The sequence below is a fragment of the Saimiri boliviensis genome, chromosome 2 (genome assembly GCF_048565385.1).
Source record: "Saimiri boliviensis isolate mSaiBol1 chromosome 2, mSaiBol1.pri, whole genome shotgun sequence".
Classification (NCBI taxonomy): domain Eukaryota; kingdom Metazoa; phylum Chordata; class Mammalia; order Primates; family Cebidae; genus Saimiri; species Saimiri boliviensis.
Window position 1 is genome coordinate 114,141,910 of NC_133450.1, and position 16,348 is coordinate 114,158,257.

Below are 16,348 nucleotides of genomic sequence, written 5' to 3' on the forward strand. Positions count from 1 at the left end.
ATATAAAAATACCTGTTACCTACTCACTCAACTTTATCAAATTTTAACATTTAACTAATAATATGTGTCAGATTTTTTTTTTCTTTTTCAAAGAAATAAAATGTTAAAGGCTCTCCAAATTGGCAACCTAGCTACACTTCAGAATCTGCTTGGGAGCTTTTAAGGAGATTCTGAGCCACTAGATGGGCTATGGGACCTGGGCATGTGCATTTTCAGAGAGTTCCTGAGGTGAAGTGGACGTACAGCTAGCACTGGGAACTACTTTCCACTTCATCTAGGTATGAGTTCGTTGATGCTTTTGCTTTGGGCATTTGGGCCAGGGATTAGTCTCTATATGCACTTTTTTTCTTTTCTTTTTTTTTTTTTTTGAGACAGAGTCTTACTCTGTCGCCAGGCTCCAGGCTGGAGCGCAGTGGCGCGATCTCAGCTCACTGCAACCTCTGCCTTCCAGGTTCAAGTGATTCTTCTGCCTCAGCCTCCTGAGTAGCTGGGACTACAGGCGTGCACCACCACACCCAACTAATTCTTGTATGCACTGCTTCTTAATATCGTGGGCAGGTAGGGAGGAGGAAAGGTCAAGGACTCCTTCAAGTAAGTGATTAAGAGTATGGCTCTTCCTCCCAGAATGCATATACACACATTTTGCATGTACTTCTAGGGGATTCCAAGACATCACATAAGAACTTATGTCGGAGGCATTAAAAGAATTCATGAGAAACGGAATTGATCCTGTTGTGGACCAGGTGAGGCTCCCTTTGTGCAGTGTGGCTTAAGCCCACCTTCAGTATGTCGCTGTCGTAGGTGTAATCGATGGCAGGGGAGATGCGCTGGGAGAAGATCTGGGCCATCATGGTGCGGTAGGCCTTCCCATCCACGTTGGTCAGCGTGTGGTGCAGCACTTCATGTAGCTCTGACTCCTCCATCTGGGGTGGGGGCAGCAGCTCACTCTTGAGTAGTTCTGTGGCTGTGGGCCGTTTTGCTGGATCGTGGTTCAACAACCAGGAGATGACGGATTTCTGCAATAAAACCCAGGCATGCGGCTGATGGGACGCAATGGATAATACAGCTATTCTCCGGACAAGTCAGTAGTCAGTTCAGATCAAAGAAAAGGTACCACTGTTCTTGCACTTAACTGGCACTTATGAAATTTCTGAATAGGTCATTATTTTTTCTGCTTTATTATGACCACAGAGTTGTGCAACAATGAAATATAAACATTTCTTAAAAGGAGGCCCTTTCCTTTTATACTTTATTGTCACAACCAAAAAAAATCAACACAACTACTACATAGAAGCAGAAATTAAGCCTTATAAACACAAAATATTGTATAAACAGATGTAAAAAGATAAAACAAATAGGTTTACATGCCTAATTCGAGTAGAAATTATATAATAGCAGCTGGAATCCTAAAAGCAACGTAAAACATCTTGTTTTAATGGTTTCTGCTCCATTTATGTTATTTGCATTGATACCATTCCCCTTTAATTCTCTTGATTTATGTTAGTCATTCGTTTTATCTTCACAGCCATCTCATTAAAGCAGTGAACCATATGAAGGCAATCTAAACCTTTGAGAGGTTCCTTAAGGATTCTTAATCCTCTTGTTTGTAATAAAGATTTATAAGGAGTTAGAGAAATATTTGAGATAAGAAAACCTCAGTGATCAGACTTCATTTTCTAATTATAAATCTTTAAAATACTCCCCCTTCTCCACACCACTCTCCCTCCAGTCTTAGGCTAAAATAAAAACACAGGTAATTACTTTTTATGGGATATAGGAGTTTTATATTATATGGAAAGAAAATGACATGATACAACTTTTATGAAAGGTATATTAAACAGACAAAACCATAGAAAAACAAAAGAATACCCTACTGGGCATACTAGACTGCTGTACTGGTAAGTATGCATGGCAAAAAATTATGTTATGCTCATTCCACAAGCATCTTCTATGTTTCCTCCTTTCAGATAAAAAGCAATGACTATGACATGCGAAGTGATTGTGGTTTTGTTTTTGTTTTGGTGCCAATTTGTACAGCCCAGACTCAAACGCTCAAGGGTGCCTAATATATATCTGATGATAGGAGTGCAGTCCTCATTGTGAGAAATGGTTTGTATAGTTCCTGGGCCATCATAGCTGTCAACAAGGGGAAACACTGAATAAGACTGACTTTGTCATAAGGAAAGGCTATGAAGTGAACATTTACTTGTGACACCCAGAAACAGTAAGAGCTACCAAAAGAAGCAGAAACATGACTCAATGTATTTCTTTTTTTTTCTTTGTCTTTTTTTTCTCCTTTTTTTTCAAAGCTCCCACTATGTGGGAGGGGATTCCAGAGAGCTGGAAATTCTGACTCAGTGTTATTTCTAATGGCCTTCACTAATTAATCAGATGAGGCAGAATGGGTCCCCACAGCCATAAATAGCCATCATGTCAGACATTACCAAATGATACAATGTTAATGTGATAATATAAATAAGGAATATTTAATACTTTTATTTTATAGGTGAGGGAAATTGAAGTCTAGAAAAGTGGCATGTCCATCCAGATACATAACCAGCAAGCAAGCAGCAGCAAATTAATACAGTATCTATCTATGCTTCTGTTCTCAGCATTAATTATTTAAATAAGGGATTTGCCTTGATTATAATTGCCAGTAAGTCAGTTTAAGAAATAAACTTCCATATGACAAGAGTATTAACCACTGTACCAAGATTAAAAAAACTGGCACTAAGAAAGGCATACCAGAGCCCAATACACAAGTTCACTAATAATTGCTTTTTTAGTATTTGCTGGATGCCAATATTAGCCTATGTCATGAGTCACACACACACTCAAATTATATAGGAGAAATTATTTTGTTTTAAAATTTAAAATACTGTAATAACAGACTGTCTAGAAAATGCAACCCTTCCCCCATTATCTGAGCTACTGCAACCAGAAAACAGAAAAAAATTAGTTTTAAATTATGTTTTTTTCTTAAAGCCCCAAGCTTTAACTAAAACAATGAGTTGTAAACGCCTTCTTTTTTTCTTTTTTTCCAACAGCTAAGCCAAGGGTCCAAATAGCACTTCAAAAGCACAATGAATTGCACAAAAGAACCCTGCAGTTTGCTAATTTTCTATGTCAGCTCTTGGCATTTTTATGGTGTATTTCAAGTCTAATAACATTTTAAGTGCTTCATCTTTTGATATTTTTTCCCCACATTGTTTCCAGGATGCAAGAGAATGAGTTGCAGAAGATTACTAATAAAAAAAAAAAAAAGAAAAAAGAAAAGAAAAATAATAATTAAAATGCAAGACTGAAGACACAGTAATTGATGCATCAGAAAATTACCTGCTTTGCATGCTCTCCATCATCAAAGTCCTCTGGAAACTTAGGCGAAGTGGGCTAAAAAAAATATATTCAAATCAGCAAGGTTTTGGCATACTGCCACAGTGAAAGTATTTATTCACCATAAGTAAGAAAATCAAATACAGAAATAAAAATTTGCTGCCAAGGAAAGATAAGTGATACCTTCTTGAAACCTGATGCTTATTCTTTTAACTATATACATATTATTTTAATATAAACTTTACCCAAATGACAGCCTCACCCAAACCTCACTCCTCACTTTCTCCTTAATGCTGTTAGCTCAAGGGCACCCTTGACCTCGCATACTGTAACGCTGGTCCCTTTTAACTCAGGCAGTAACAAAGGCAAGGATTAATCCCAAGAACATAGATGAAATTTCATTGAGAAAAAAAAAATGTCAAGGCACAGAAAGCACCTCTGAGTACAAAGTAAAACTCTAATGGCTTCGAAGAACAAGTTGTTTTATTAAACATGATAAAAGGGGAAAAAAACACCCATCTACCAACACAGAGAAAGAGAAAAAACTTCTGCTTCCCTAAAAGTTCTCTACTTCCCCAAAAGTTCTCACCTTTCTGGTAAATAAACGAATTTTAGACTAAAGAAAGGCACTTCATCAAGGACATAATTATCTAAGAGGATTCCAATCAAGGCGAGGTGAGAGTAATCACTTTACTTAGTCCTATACTTCATAAACACAGCTGTCCACAGCTATCCACACTGTACTGACAGTAAAATAATTTACTTATTTTCAAAACTATCCAGAGCAGTATTCTTACATTAGAATACAGGAATATTCTTACTGTATTCTAGTTACCATGTTTATGATTTAACTTAATAAATATTTCTGCTTCACTCTGCTCATTAAGAAACAAGGCAGCTCTCCAGATGTCTTGCTCATAAACATGTGAATTTAAATCAGCCTCCCCCAAATTTCACTCTTCACTTTCATCTTAACGCTGTTTACGCATGGGCACCTCTGACCTTGCACACGTAATGTTGGTGACTTTTAGCTCAGGCAGCAAAAGAGGCAAGGATTAATCCCAAGAACACAAATGGAAATTTCATTGGGAAAAAAATTACAACGGGCAGATTTTTTTTCTGACCCATTTTAACTTCTGGCCATGGTAGTTTTCTTTAGACATTACTACACCTGGTCCATTCAACAAACATCTTTAACTTCTAGAACTAAATATCCATTATTCTTACAATCCACTCTCTTGTTATAACTGTATTAACATCAAGCCCAATTTTGTGGCTTCTTCCTTTAAGATCAAGAGTAAATCTCAGAATAATTTTTTAAAAAGTAACTATAACCTAGCAATTTCTCCAAGTAAGATTTCCAAAATCAAACAAAACTGGAGCAAGTTTCTCATCATCGGGGGTAGGGTTCCATTTATTGGAAACACAGTAGAGTGACCATTAAGATCCCTCCCACATGCTGACGATCTTTGGCTCTCAAAACTGCGAGTTTAAGAACTTAACAGAGATGACTTCTTTTGCTCAGAAAATTTTCACTGAAAATGGGAAAACTGGTTAGGCTGGCATATGCGAATAAATGAGTCACTAATATTACAGTAGGACAGCCTCTTCTATATTATAAATACCAGAAAAATATCCTGCTTTGAATTCTGATCTCCCTGCTAAGATTCAGGTTACTGAAAATGTAGGCACTAAACCACCTGATACATACATCTCTCAGTTGGTTGAGAACAAAAATCCTTTCTGAAGCCGTGATCATGGGATGATAGGACATCTCAAAGAAGATAATTCCCAGGCTGAAGAGATCCACTTTCTGAGGGGAAAAAATAATTACATTTAGAGAGCCTTGATATGAACGTATAATTTACCAGGGAATTATAGGATAAGCACTGTTAGCTGAAATAAAGTTTGTGTAAGTACAAAACAAGTCATGCTGGCAAAATATGAAGATTCATTCTTAAAAATTATGGTTATAAATTTAGGCTAAGTAATACATTTTATATTTAGGTGATGATAAAATATTTGGCATGATTTCTTTAAATGTCTTCCTGGAAATTTATTTTTCTTTTTTGTGGTAGGATCTCACTCTGTCACCCAGGCTGATGTGCAGTGGTGCAATCTTGGCTCACTGCAACCTCTGCCTCCTGGGCTCAAGTGATCCTTAAACCTTGGCCTCCCGAGTAGCTGGGACTACAGGTGTGCACCACCATGCCCAACTATTTTTTTCTGTGTAGTTTTTGTAGAGACTGTGTTTCGCAATGTTGCCCAGGCGGGTCTCCAACTCCTGGGTTCAAGCAATTCACCCACCTTGGCCTCCTAAAGTACTGAGATTACAGGCGTGAGCCAACATGCCTGGCCTTCCTAGAAAATTAATGGTAACTGGTTTAGTTGTATCTACAGACATAGAAAACCACTGGCTGAAAACTGGAAAATAATGGCTGAAGAGCAAGGACAACCAAGATTGCTCATAAGAATCTGCTTTGTTTTGCATCTTGACTAATCATCTTAAAAATGAAACAAAGACCAAAATCTGCAGCTAACAGAAAAGGCCAGCTCCTGACTACAAGGTCACGTGGTCTTCAAAAAGAAGGGAATCTTGCCATTTGTGACAACATGGATGAACCTAGAGGACATTCTGTTAGGTGAAATAAGCTAGACACAGAAAGGCAAATACTGCATGATGTCACTGTTATGTGAAATCTAAGTAAAAGTCTAACCCACAGTTAACAGAGACTAGAATGGTGGCTACCAGGGGCTGGGGGCTGGGAGTAAAGGGGAGATGCTGGTCAAAGAGAATACATTTTCAGTTACAACATGAACAAATTCTGGAGATCTAAAGCACAGAATGGTGACTATACTTAATAATAATGTATTGTATTCTTGAGGTTTGCTAAGAAAGTAGCTCTCAAGTGTTCTTACCACACACAGAAAATGGAAACCAGGTGAAGTGATGGATATGTTAGTTAGCTTGGTTGTGGTAATCATTTCACAAAGTATACATATATCAAAACATCACATTGTCCACCTTAAATAGAGACAAGTTCTGTCAATCATACCTCCATAAGCTAGGAATAAAAAAAAAATAAATAAAAATAAAAAGCTAGAGAAAGAAAACAGTAAACGCAAAAAAAAAAAAAAAAAAAAAAAAACCTAGGATATTAATGATCAAGGTAACTATTAAAAATTGACAAAAATAAAGAAAAGCGTCCATAATAAAAAGAACAAAGAAGCTAAAAGGCAAGTCAGTGCAGAGAAACCGTAAGTAGGGTGCCACGAAGGGGAAGATTGCTCTGGGAAGGGAGAGCGTCTGAAGAAGCCGACCATGACACGGCTGCCGAGAAAAAGACTGCGCACCGACAGGAGCACAGAGGTGTGCAGCTGCTTTCAGGACAATGGAAGCCATTTGAAGAAATACTCCTCAATACATCTGGACTCAAAGAGGAGGTGGCAAACCTCTCGAATTATCACCAGTGGCCTCCGACGTCTTAAAAACATTCATTGTGGCATTTCCTATACATGTTGGCCAAAGAAAACATAGAACAAAAGCACCAAGATAAAACAGCAATCTCCCATGATCCCACCGCTCAGGGACATCTACCACTGATGTCTAAGATGCATCCACTTTGGTTTTTTAAAGAATATGTATATATAGCTGGGTGTGGTGGCTCATGCCACCGTACTTTGGGATTGCAGCACTTCGGGAGGCCAAGGTGGGTGAATCATCTGAGGTCAGGAGTTTGAGATCAGCCTGGTCAACATGGTGATACCTCATCTCTGTTAAAAAAACAAAAATTAAGCCGGGTGCGGTGGCTCAAGCCTGTAATCCCAGCACTTTGGGAGGCTGAGGCGGGTGGATCACGAGGTCAAGAGATCGAGACCATCCTGGTCAACATGGTGAAACCCCGTCTCTACTAAAAATACAAAAAAATTAGCTGGGCATGGTGGCGCGTGCCTGTAATCCCAGCTACTCAGGAGGCTGAGGCAGGAGAATTGCCTGAACCCAGGAGGCGGAGGTTGCGGTGAGCCGAGATCGCGCCATTGCACTCTAGCCTGTGTAACAAGAGCGAAACTCCGTCTTAAAAATAAAAATAAAAATAGCCGGGTGTGGTGGCAGGCACTTGTAATCCCAGCTAGTCAGGAGGCTGAGGCAGGAGAATCACTTGAACTTGGGAGGTTCAAGTTGCAGTGAACCGAGATCACATCACTGCACTCCAGCCTGGGTGAAAGAGTGAAACTCTGTCTCAAAAAAAACATATATATATATATATATACATACACACACGCATGCTACAAAACTAGAGCCACACTACTGTTTCTTTTATTCACTTATAATGAGAATATTTTTCAATACTGTATTATATTATCATTCTTTTAAAACGGGTTTCTAAGGACATAATTTTAATGATATATAGTATTCAATTATATAAAACTCCCAACATTTATTTAACCAGATCCCCATTTTTTGATTCTATTACTTTTTGCTATTACAAATCATGCTGTGATGAACCTCTTTCACATCCATTTTTTTAAGATATCCCCAGCTATTTTTTTATTTTTTTTTTTTAATAAATGTCTAAAGGTAGAGCTGCTGGGCTAAAGGGTAGAGCATTTTTTAGGATTTAATGACATACTTCCAAACTGACCTCAGAAAGATGACAATAGGCTAGGCGTGGTGGCTCATGCCTGTAATCCCAGCATTTTGGGAGGCTGAGGTGGGTGGATCACCTGAGGTCAGGAGTTGGAGACCAGCCTGGCCAACTTGGTAAAACCCCATCTCTACTAAAAATACAAAAATTAGGTGGACATGGTTTGTGGGGCTACCACTGCACTCCAGCCTGGGCAAAAAGAGCGAGAGTCCATCTCAAAAAAAAAAAAAAAAAAGAAAAGAAAAGAAAGAAAGAAAGAAAAGAAAAGAAAGATGACACTAGAGGTGTCTGCCCACACTCACAGTGTGTGCAATTCATCTCCCGATACCCTAACCTTCACCCTCACCAGGTACTTAGAGATTTGTTTCAACTTTATGTTGTTGCCCAATGATTCCTGTCAGAACCAAAACCCAGGCTTGGATCTCCACTGCAAGCCTGAACATTTGCTTTGATGGAAATTGTCTTCCTAATGTATTTTATACATATATATTGATTGAGACAGGTTCTTACTCTGTTGCCCAGGCTGGAGTGCACTGGCATGATCATAGCTCACTGCAGCCTCAATCTCCCAGCCTCAAGCAGTCCTCCCACCTGAGCCTCCCAAGTAGCTGGGACCACAGACGTGTGCCACCAGGCCTGGCTAATTTTTTTGATGTTTAGTAGAGATGAGGTCTTGCTATGTTACCCAGGCTGGTTTTGAACTCCTGAGCTCAAGCAGTCCTCCCGCCTCAGCCTCCCAAAGGGTTAGGATTATGGGCATGAACTATCATGCCTGGCCCCTGTGTTTTTAAAGTTTAGCTCTACACTCTTGCCCTAAGTGATCTCATCCAGTCTCATAGCTTTAATTCCTATCTGTGTGCTAACTTCAGATTTATACTTCTGACTCTCACCTTTCCTCTGAACTCAAGTGTGGGGTATCTAGCAATGTGCCCAACATCACTAATTGGATTTCTCATCAGGTATTTCAAACTAACATGCCTCAAACTGAATTTTTCTGCCATCTTCTCCTCTTTCCCTATGTCTTTCCTTAGGTTTCCTCATTTCAGTCAACCACTGTTCACCCAGGTGCTCCAGAAGAAACCTGAGCCTTGGACTTTTTCCCTTCCTCCTTCTCACCCAACATACATTCCACTGGGAAAATCTCTCAGTTCCCCTCTTAAACCAGCAAACTTCTCTCCATCTCTACTTCTTGCACTCCAGTTCCAGTTGCCAGCCGTCCTACCTGGACTTGCTGCAGAGCCTCCTCACAGCAGCCAGAGTGAACACTCTTGCTCAAGATTCTTCAGTGTCTCCCTGTGTACTTCAAGTTAAATGCACACTCCTTACCCAGGCCAACCTGGCCCTGTGTGATCTTTCCCTGCCTTCTTTTCCAGCTTCACTTCCTGCTTCTCTCCCTGTTGCTCGCCACACTGTGGCCACACTAGCCTTCCTTTTGACTGTCTTGAATGTGTCAAGCTCTCTCTCAACCAGGGTTTTCTCTTTATGTGTGCAGTTTCCTCTGCTTCTCACTGTCTCCCTCCCTGGCATGTGTCAGCCCCCCACTCTGTGTGGCTTCTCCTTTCTCATCCTTTATCCTAAATGCCATCCTTTCAAAAGATCTTCTCGGGTCAATCTGTTCTCTTTGTCACTTAGCTCCATCACAATTTGTGATTATATATTTTATTTTTTTACTTATTTATTGTCTGTTTCATCCACCAGTGGACAAGCTCCCTGAGAGCTGGATCCACTTCTGTTCCTGGCACCTTGCCCAAGATAGGGGTCAATTCACACATTCTTTGGATGTAGGAATGGGTGGGTAGGTGGATGGGTGCATGGATAGATGGATGCATGGATGGATGGGTGCAAGGTGGGTAGGTGGGTGGGTGGATGGGTGGATGGATGGACTGACTGTAAGCTCCTTGGGACCATGAGTCCTTCCTGGAGTGTGAACAAGTAGATGTCCTGACTATTTCACCTGGGACTAAGCCCCAGATGCTGTGATTTAGATGTCCTATTACCTTAATTTTGAGATTCCTTTTCCCCACAAAACCCCGCACCTGGTTGTATGCAGATTTGGTGCTTCCTTGGACCTCTGGGCTTACATAGAGAGCAGTGCCAACCATCCCAGTTAAGTGACCTGTGTGGAGGAAAACAGAGGGAAAACTTCCCAATAACAGGACTATAGATGACATGAATTAAAAACAAACAAAGGTTTCTTACAAGTGAGGCATGATCTGTTAACTGTCTATACAACTCACAGGGAGCAGCAGCATGCATTGTACCAAATGAATAACCATAAGTCACACATGGCCACACACACTGTTCTACACAAGGATGCCTTTGCTGTGGCAGAGGAAGGAAAGTGCCACATAGAAAACCCCAGATGGATCAGCTCATGAGGCTGAGGTTACTGATGTGAGTTGGTTACCAGTGTGAGTTAGTAATCTCACATTACTAACTGAGGTTACACAAAATACAACTGTCTACCCCGGGAGCCAATTATTCTACTCACTGAAGCTCTAATTTCGTAAAGTTCAAAGAACAATTGATACATTAAAAAATTAACACATTTCCATAATTTTGTTAATTTAAGCAACAATTAAAATCTGCCGTAGAATAAAACTTTTACAAGTAAAAAGCAGGTTTCAGGTTAAGAAATTCTGTGGTCTTTAACTCATGGATGAAAATATATAGTCTTCTGGGTTTACCTGAAGGGTCTGACTTAATCAAGTCTCCTGCCTGATCATCTTGTTTGCTGTCAGCCTAAAAATATAAGTAAGCCAAATATCCAATTAAAACATGATATTATTCCATGAGAATGGCTTGTCCATTTCTAAATGAAGACCGAGAAAATATTACATGGAAATCAGAATATAATAATGCTTTGAGTTTTAATTTTTTTCTAGTTTAGTTAACCCACTAACGCAAGGCTCTCAGGAAACCCAACGAAATCAAGAGGAAGAGGGGCAATCACTATACAACTCTTTCTTTAGGATAGAAATATGCAAAAGCTTAGATAAACCAATTTTTCAAGTAGCAAATGTCAAAAACAGAATCTATTTTCTAAGAAGAGTAAGAGTATATTAAAAACAACAAATTCATCTTTCAATTTTCCCATTGCTGTTACTTTCTCTGGGTCAATCTTTACTTTACTTTTCTCGAGTCTGCTCAGCAAACACGTTCCACCCTGACTCATGGCTAACGCCTCCCGGGTAGCCTTATGTTGCTCCACAATGTGCAACAGTGTTGTTAATACCCTAAGTCACTATTCCCATTACAAGCGCCACCATCAGTAACACTGGCTTCAACATTCTTAGTGCTGGGCACTGTTGTAGGTGCTTTACCTGCATCCTTATTTATCTTGCTGACAACTTTATGAGCTAGGCACTAGTTGGTATTAGGCACACTTTACAGATGAGGTATTGAGAGGTTAATTAATTGTCCAAGGTCATGTCACAAAGCAGTGGCAGAGACAGGATTCTAGTCCAGGTCAGTGGGACTCCAGAGCCTGAACTCTTATCTACCTTACTATGTTACAGCCTTCCAGACATCAAGTTAAATTCTTTAGTTTGGGGATCAAGATTCCACCATCTGGCCCATCCTTGGTCTCAACACTCTCCCATACATATGCTCCATGGGGACCAAGATCCGGACTGAGTCCTTACTGTCTGCCTTCCCTCTCCCCACTTTCCAAGCCTAGCCTCACCTTCCAACTTGGCCCGATTGGTTGTTTTCACCAATAACTCAAATCCTATTTTCCTTTCCTGATCACCCTTAGAATTAACTGCATTTCCTACCGATCTTGGTGCCCAGTAATTCCGGCTTAGAATGTGGAGTAAAATTTCTCCTCCGGCATTCAAGGCCTACCACCTACAAGACTATGCAACCTTCCAATGACTCCTCAACTGCCCAGCATTCTCTCACTACCCCCTGCACCTCACAGTCAGACAACATGCTGGTCTGCACATAGCCAAGTCTGCTCACCCTGGGGCCTTTGTGTATGCTGTGCTTTCTCTCTGGAATCCCTATCCTGGTGGTGCCATTCCCTGTCTTTAACCTCTCCACCTATTGGACTCCCATTCACTGTTTAAGGACATCTGTAATGCCACTGTTGTTAGCCAGCCTTTCTTGATCCTCCCAACTGTATGCTCTCCTGGTGTTTTATGTTTTGAGCCTCATTTCCCTAAACCAAGAAAAACCTATGAGGTATAAAGCATCTAGCCCAGTGCCAGGCACGGTAGACCAAAATATCCAATGATTTCATAAAGTATTCAATGTCTATGACGTCAATATTTTTCCCAAGCCAATAATTTTGTGTACCTCAAGTGGAATACATTCACTCAAATATACTCACAATTTCAAAGCCTACAAGATCATTTGCAGCATGCCCCTTCAGGTTTGTACAAGCTCCTGAGGATCAGACAGCATAGTTCTGTGAACGCACTATTCTATCTGCTAATACTTTCAGAATTATCAAAGCATCTGGGTCTGTTTTTAGGTACAGTGTAATTATTAAAATACTTACAGAAAAGGCTAGATGGTCTGTGGCCAAACCAAAATCACCTATTTTCACATGGTCATCAGAATCCAGAAAAATGTTGACGGGCTTCAAATCCCGGTGAATCATTCCCTGTTGAAAGAGGGTGAAGAAACAATGGGTTCCCATCCACAGTTTGGAGTTACACCTACTTTCTAATTTAAAAGGCTAGCCTAGTGATGAAATTATATGAGGTCTTCTCCCACAGACCACCCTGGTCCTGGCTATCTGGCCTCTGCAATGTCTCCCGACCGTCCTATGACCTCCTTACCATCTCCTGGTTCTACCTAGTGTTATCCTGACCAGGTGAACTCTAAATAGTTCTCTGTGGCATCCAAGGCCCCTTCCACAGGGTTCACCAAATTACCTTTCCCTCTGCTACATTACAAAACCTCTGCTCTGGTCAGGAGACACGCCATTTTCGTTCCTTCTTCTATTTCTTTCTTTGGTTACCATCTCCTCTTCATAGGATACTCTTGCTTTTTTCCATGCATTGGCAGTGTACCAACATTTGCAAGTGCCAACTCATTCACGAGCCTACCACAGTAACTCAAACAGTTCAACTTGGCATCCTCAGCACACACAGTAGGTGTCCAACAATTACTTGTGACATGAGATTGCTTCCTCATTTTCCTCATGGCTCGTAATGTGGACTGTTTCATGTATTATAAAAAATAATAATCTCTTTTACCATTACATGACGGTAAATTCTGGCTCCCTCCAAAAGCAAGAAGCCATTCTCAAGCATGGGACATACACCTGTGCCTCTCTCTATTTCTAGATATGGCACAGTGTTAGATGCCAGCAAATGGATAGCCAATACTGAGCAAACTGGATAGAGTGAAAGAGAGCACAGGGGGCATGCTTCTAGCATCCCAGGATAAAATCACAGGAACACAGCTTTAGTGGCCCTAATTAGAACTCATTTCATTTCTAACCTTGCAAATTCTGCTTCTACTAAATCACTTATAAATGACACGTGTAAATTACAGCCCTTGCTTCTCAGTATAAATATGGTAAAGAATAAACATTTTAAGGTTAAAGAATTTGAGGTGAAGGAGAAAAAACTAATGAATTTATATTGATTACTGCATTAGATAATCCCATTTTTCAAATGTAAGTAGGGTTTCATTCTGAAGCTATGCCTATTAGCATTTACATTATAATGGCAATTTCTAGCTTTAAAATAACATTTTAGACATGCGACAAGCTACATTACTCAGAAAGTCTCCTTCCTCTTCTTGCTAGATGACTTTCTGGCTTCTCTGTGTTCCTAAGAAGGGCAACACTAATTCAGCTAGAATCAAATAACTTGGCAGGTATCAATCACATCCTTTCTTAATTCTTTTTTTTTTTTTTGAGACAAAGTCTTGTACTGTTGCCCAGGCTGGAGTATAATCTCAGCTCTCTGCAACCTCCACCTCCCAGGTTTAAGCAATCCTCCTGCCTCAGCCTCCTAAGTAGCTGGGATTACAAGTGTGCACCATCACAGCCAGCTAATTTTTGTATTTTTAGTAGAGACGAGGTTTCACCAAGTTGACCAGTCTGGTCTTGAACTCCTGTTCAAGTGATTCACATGCCTTAACCTCCCAAAGTGCTGGGATTACAGTTGGAAGCCACTGCGCCCTTCCCTAATTCTAAACCACTCAAGAAATCATCCTCACATTCCCTACATGTTCAAATATTTTCTCCTCTCCCAGAGGTTAACCAGTTTTTTCCTGTAAAGGGCCAGAGAGTAAATACTTTAAGCTTTGCAGCCCCTGTTGCAATTACTCAAATCTGCCATTAAGGGAAAAAATAGCCACAGGCAATATATAAACAAACAAGCATAGCTATGTTCCAATAACCTTGGTGGCACTGAAATTTGAATTTCATGTAATTTTTAAGTGTCATGAAATGTTCTTTTAATTTTTTACAACCATTTAAAAATGTAGAAGCCATTATTAGCTCACAGGCCACACAAGAAAAGGTAGTGGGTTAGATTTGACCTGCAGGTCACAGTTTGCTGATCCTGTCCTAACCTTTAATGTTTTCCTAACATTTTTTAACATTATACTCTGATACCTTGTAATATTCTATTGTCTTTTGGCACATTGTTCTTTTCCTACAAAAATAGATTATGTCCAAATTCCCAGTTTTCCCCATATTTCAGTTTTTCTCCAATCTTACATTTGATATTTTCATGCAGTCATAAATTTATGTAAACATAAGTCTTCAGAAATGAAATGGTGTAAAGTTTACTTTCTCATGGATATAAGCTAATCCATCCAGAATCTCTCGAAAAAGCCTCCAGAGTCTGACGGTGTCTTGATATAGTCCCTGGTCAATGGTGTCTCGTAAAGTGCTCTTCTCACAGTACTCCATCTACATGTAGAACAGGACAAATCAGGAGAATCTGATTATCCAACAGGTTTAAGTTAAGTAGCATAAACTCCGCCTCAAAAAAAAAAAAAAAATACCTTGGGTGTAAATATGCACAATCTTAGCACTCCAATGTAACTATTTTAATTTTTTTTACATCACTGCTCTTCTAAAAATATGACTTGTTTAAAATACATATCACAATTAATATATAAAAACTGACAATGTAGTTATTTACTGTTTTACTAGATTGTTTTCAAACCCAAATTTACAAGGAGGGTTAATTAACCTAATGATGTCATTAGCTTTTCTTACATTAAAGACAAATGATCTTCAAGTTTAAAGCAAAATATTGTAAATATTAACGCATTCAAGTCTTCTTGGGACAGTGAGACAGGCTCTGCCTCACTGTTCTTGAGTGTATTCATATATCAGGAAACCGTGAAACAAGACTTAAATCTTAAATTAACATGCAGCATTTGATTTACGAAACTAGTCTATATGTTTCAACTAGTACCAGAGTTGAGATTTACATGAAGGGTTTTATTGTTTTTAAAGAGAGGAAGATTAGCCTTTGTTCTATCATCCTCAGTAAAACTGTCAGTAAACTCTGGCTCACCCTCCGGCTCTCACAAGGCATTCTCTGATGCCCACGCTGTGATCCTGCTGCATGCTGGATGTACCTCCTTTGTGTACTTATATGTCATTCTAATTGTGTAGAAGCTAATGGAATAGAATAGAGGATAAATAGTGGTTTGGGGGACAAGTGCTTTATTATCTGTGTAAATAGTACCTCAAAGATATTTATGTTAAGGAAGAACTAAACCAGCTCCAACTCCAGGAAAGCAAATACCTAATTCATTTCATTCAAAATGCTATTAACTTGTCTCAGGGTTCCTTTTTCTGCACAGTTCTGCATCTCACATTTAAAGATCTGCCTGTCTGCAGTTATGACTGAAATACTAACAGTGACCCACAGTCCTGTTCAATTGGTGCAGAGACTTCTTTGTTTTATGGCCACCTCTCTACTGGCAGAGCCCACCCCTGTTTAGGATGTTGCTGCTCTGGCAGGTAGGCAGGCCAAAGTCTAGCCTTCTCCGTAATGCCCCAATGGAACTGGCTTGCCTGTGTACTGGTCTCCAGAGGTTCCTGGACAAGCCACTTTGCCTAAAGCCATGTTGGTGTTACTTCTGCACAGACAGACATGTGTGTATATCATACCTTACTTGTCCAGACTCAGCTCGTTAGGCAAAGTGGAGTTTCTGTGCTCATTCAGTCTAGCATTTATGGAACTCAGACATAGTTCTAAGCACTTCACATGTTATTTATTCTTTACAAGTCTATAAGAGCTACTATTACATAATTTATAGATGGGGAAACTGAGGCACAAGATGCTGAAGAACCTTGTCCGAGTTCAGTCCTAACAGGTGGATCCAGGATGTGAACTTGCACAGCCTGAGCCCAGAGCTGCCCTGTGGCGCATCCTGAAATA

At 39.9% G+C, this 16,348-nt stretch overlaps 1 protein-coding gene across 1 annotated transcript in view; it reads right to left on the reverse strand.

Moving 5' to 3' along the window:
* Nucleotides 1–16,348, reverse strand: part of EIF2AK4 (eukaryotic translation initiation factor 2 alpha kinase 4) — a 115,004-nt gene that overhangs the window by 36,303 nt on the left and 62,353 nt on the right. Inside the window, exons 15-21 of the mRNA XM_039462883.2 lie at nt 14,737–14,859; nt 12,484–12,588; nt 10,667–10,721; nt 10,016–10,095; nt 5,045–5,146; nt 3,337–3,390; nt 780–1,016 (exon numbers count right to left, since the gene is read on the reverse strand). Coding sequence (XP_039318817.2) covers nt 780–1,016; nt 3,337–3,390; nt 5,045–5,146; nt 10,016–10,095; nt 10,667–10,721; nt 12,484–12,588; nt 14,737–14,859 — 756 coding nt within the window. The remainder of the gene's footprint in view (nt 1–779; nt 1,017–3,336; nt 3,391–5,044; nt 5,147–10,015; nt 10,096–10,666; nt 10,722–12,483; nt 12,589–14,736; nt 14,860–16,348) is intronic.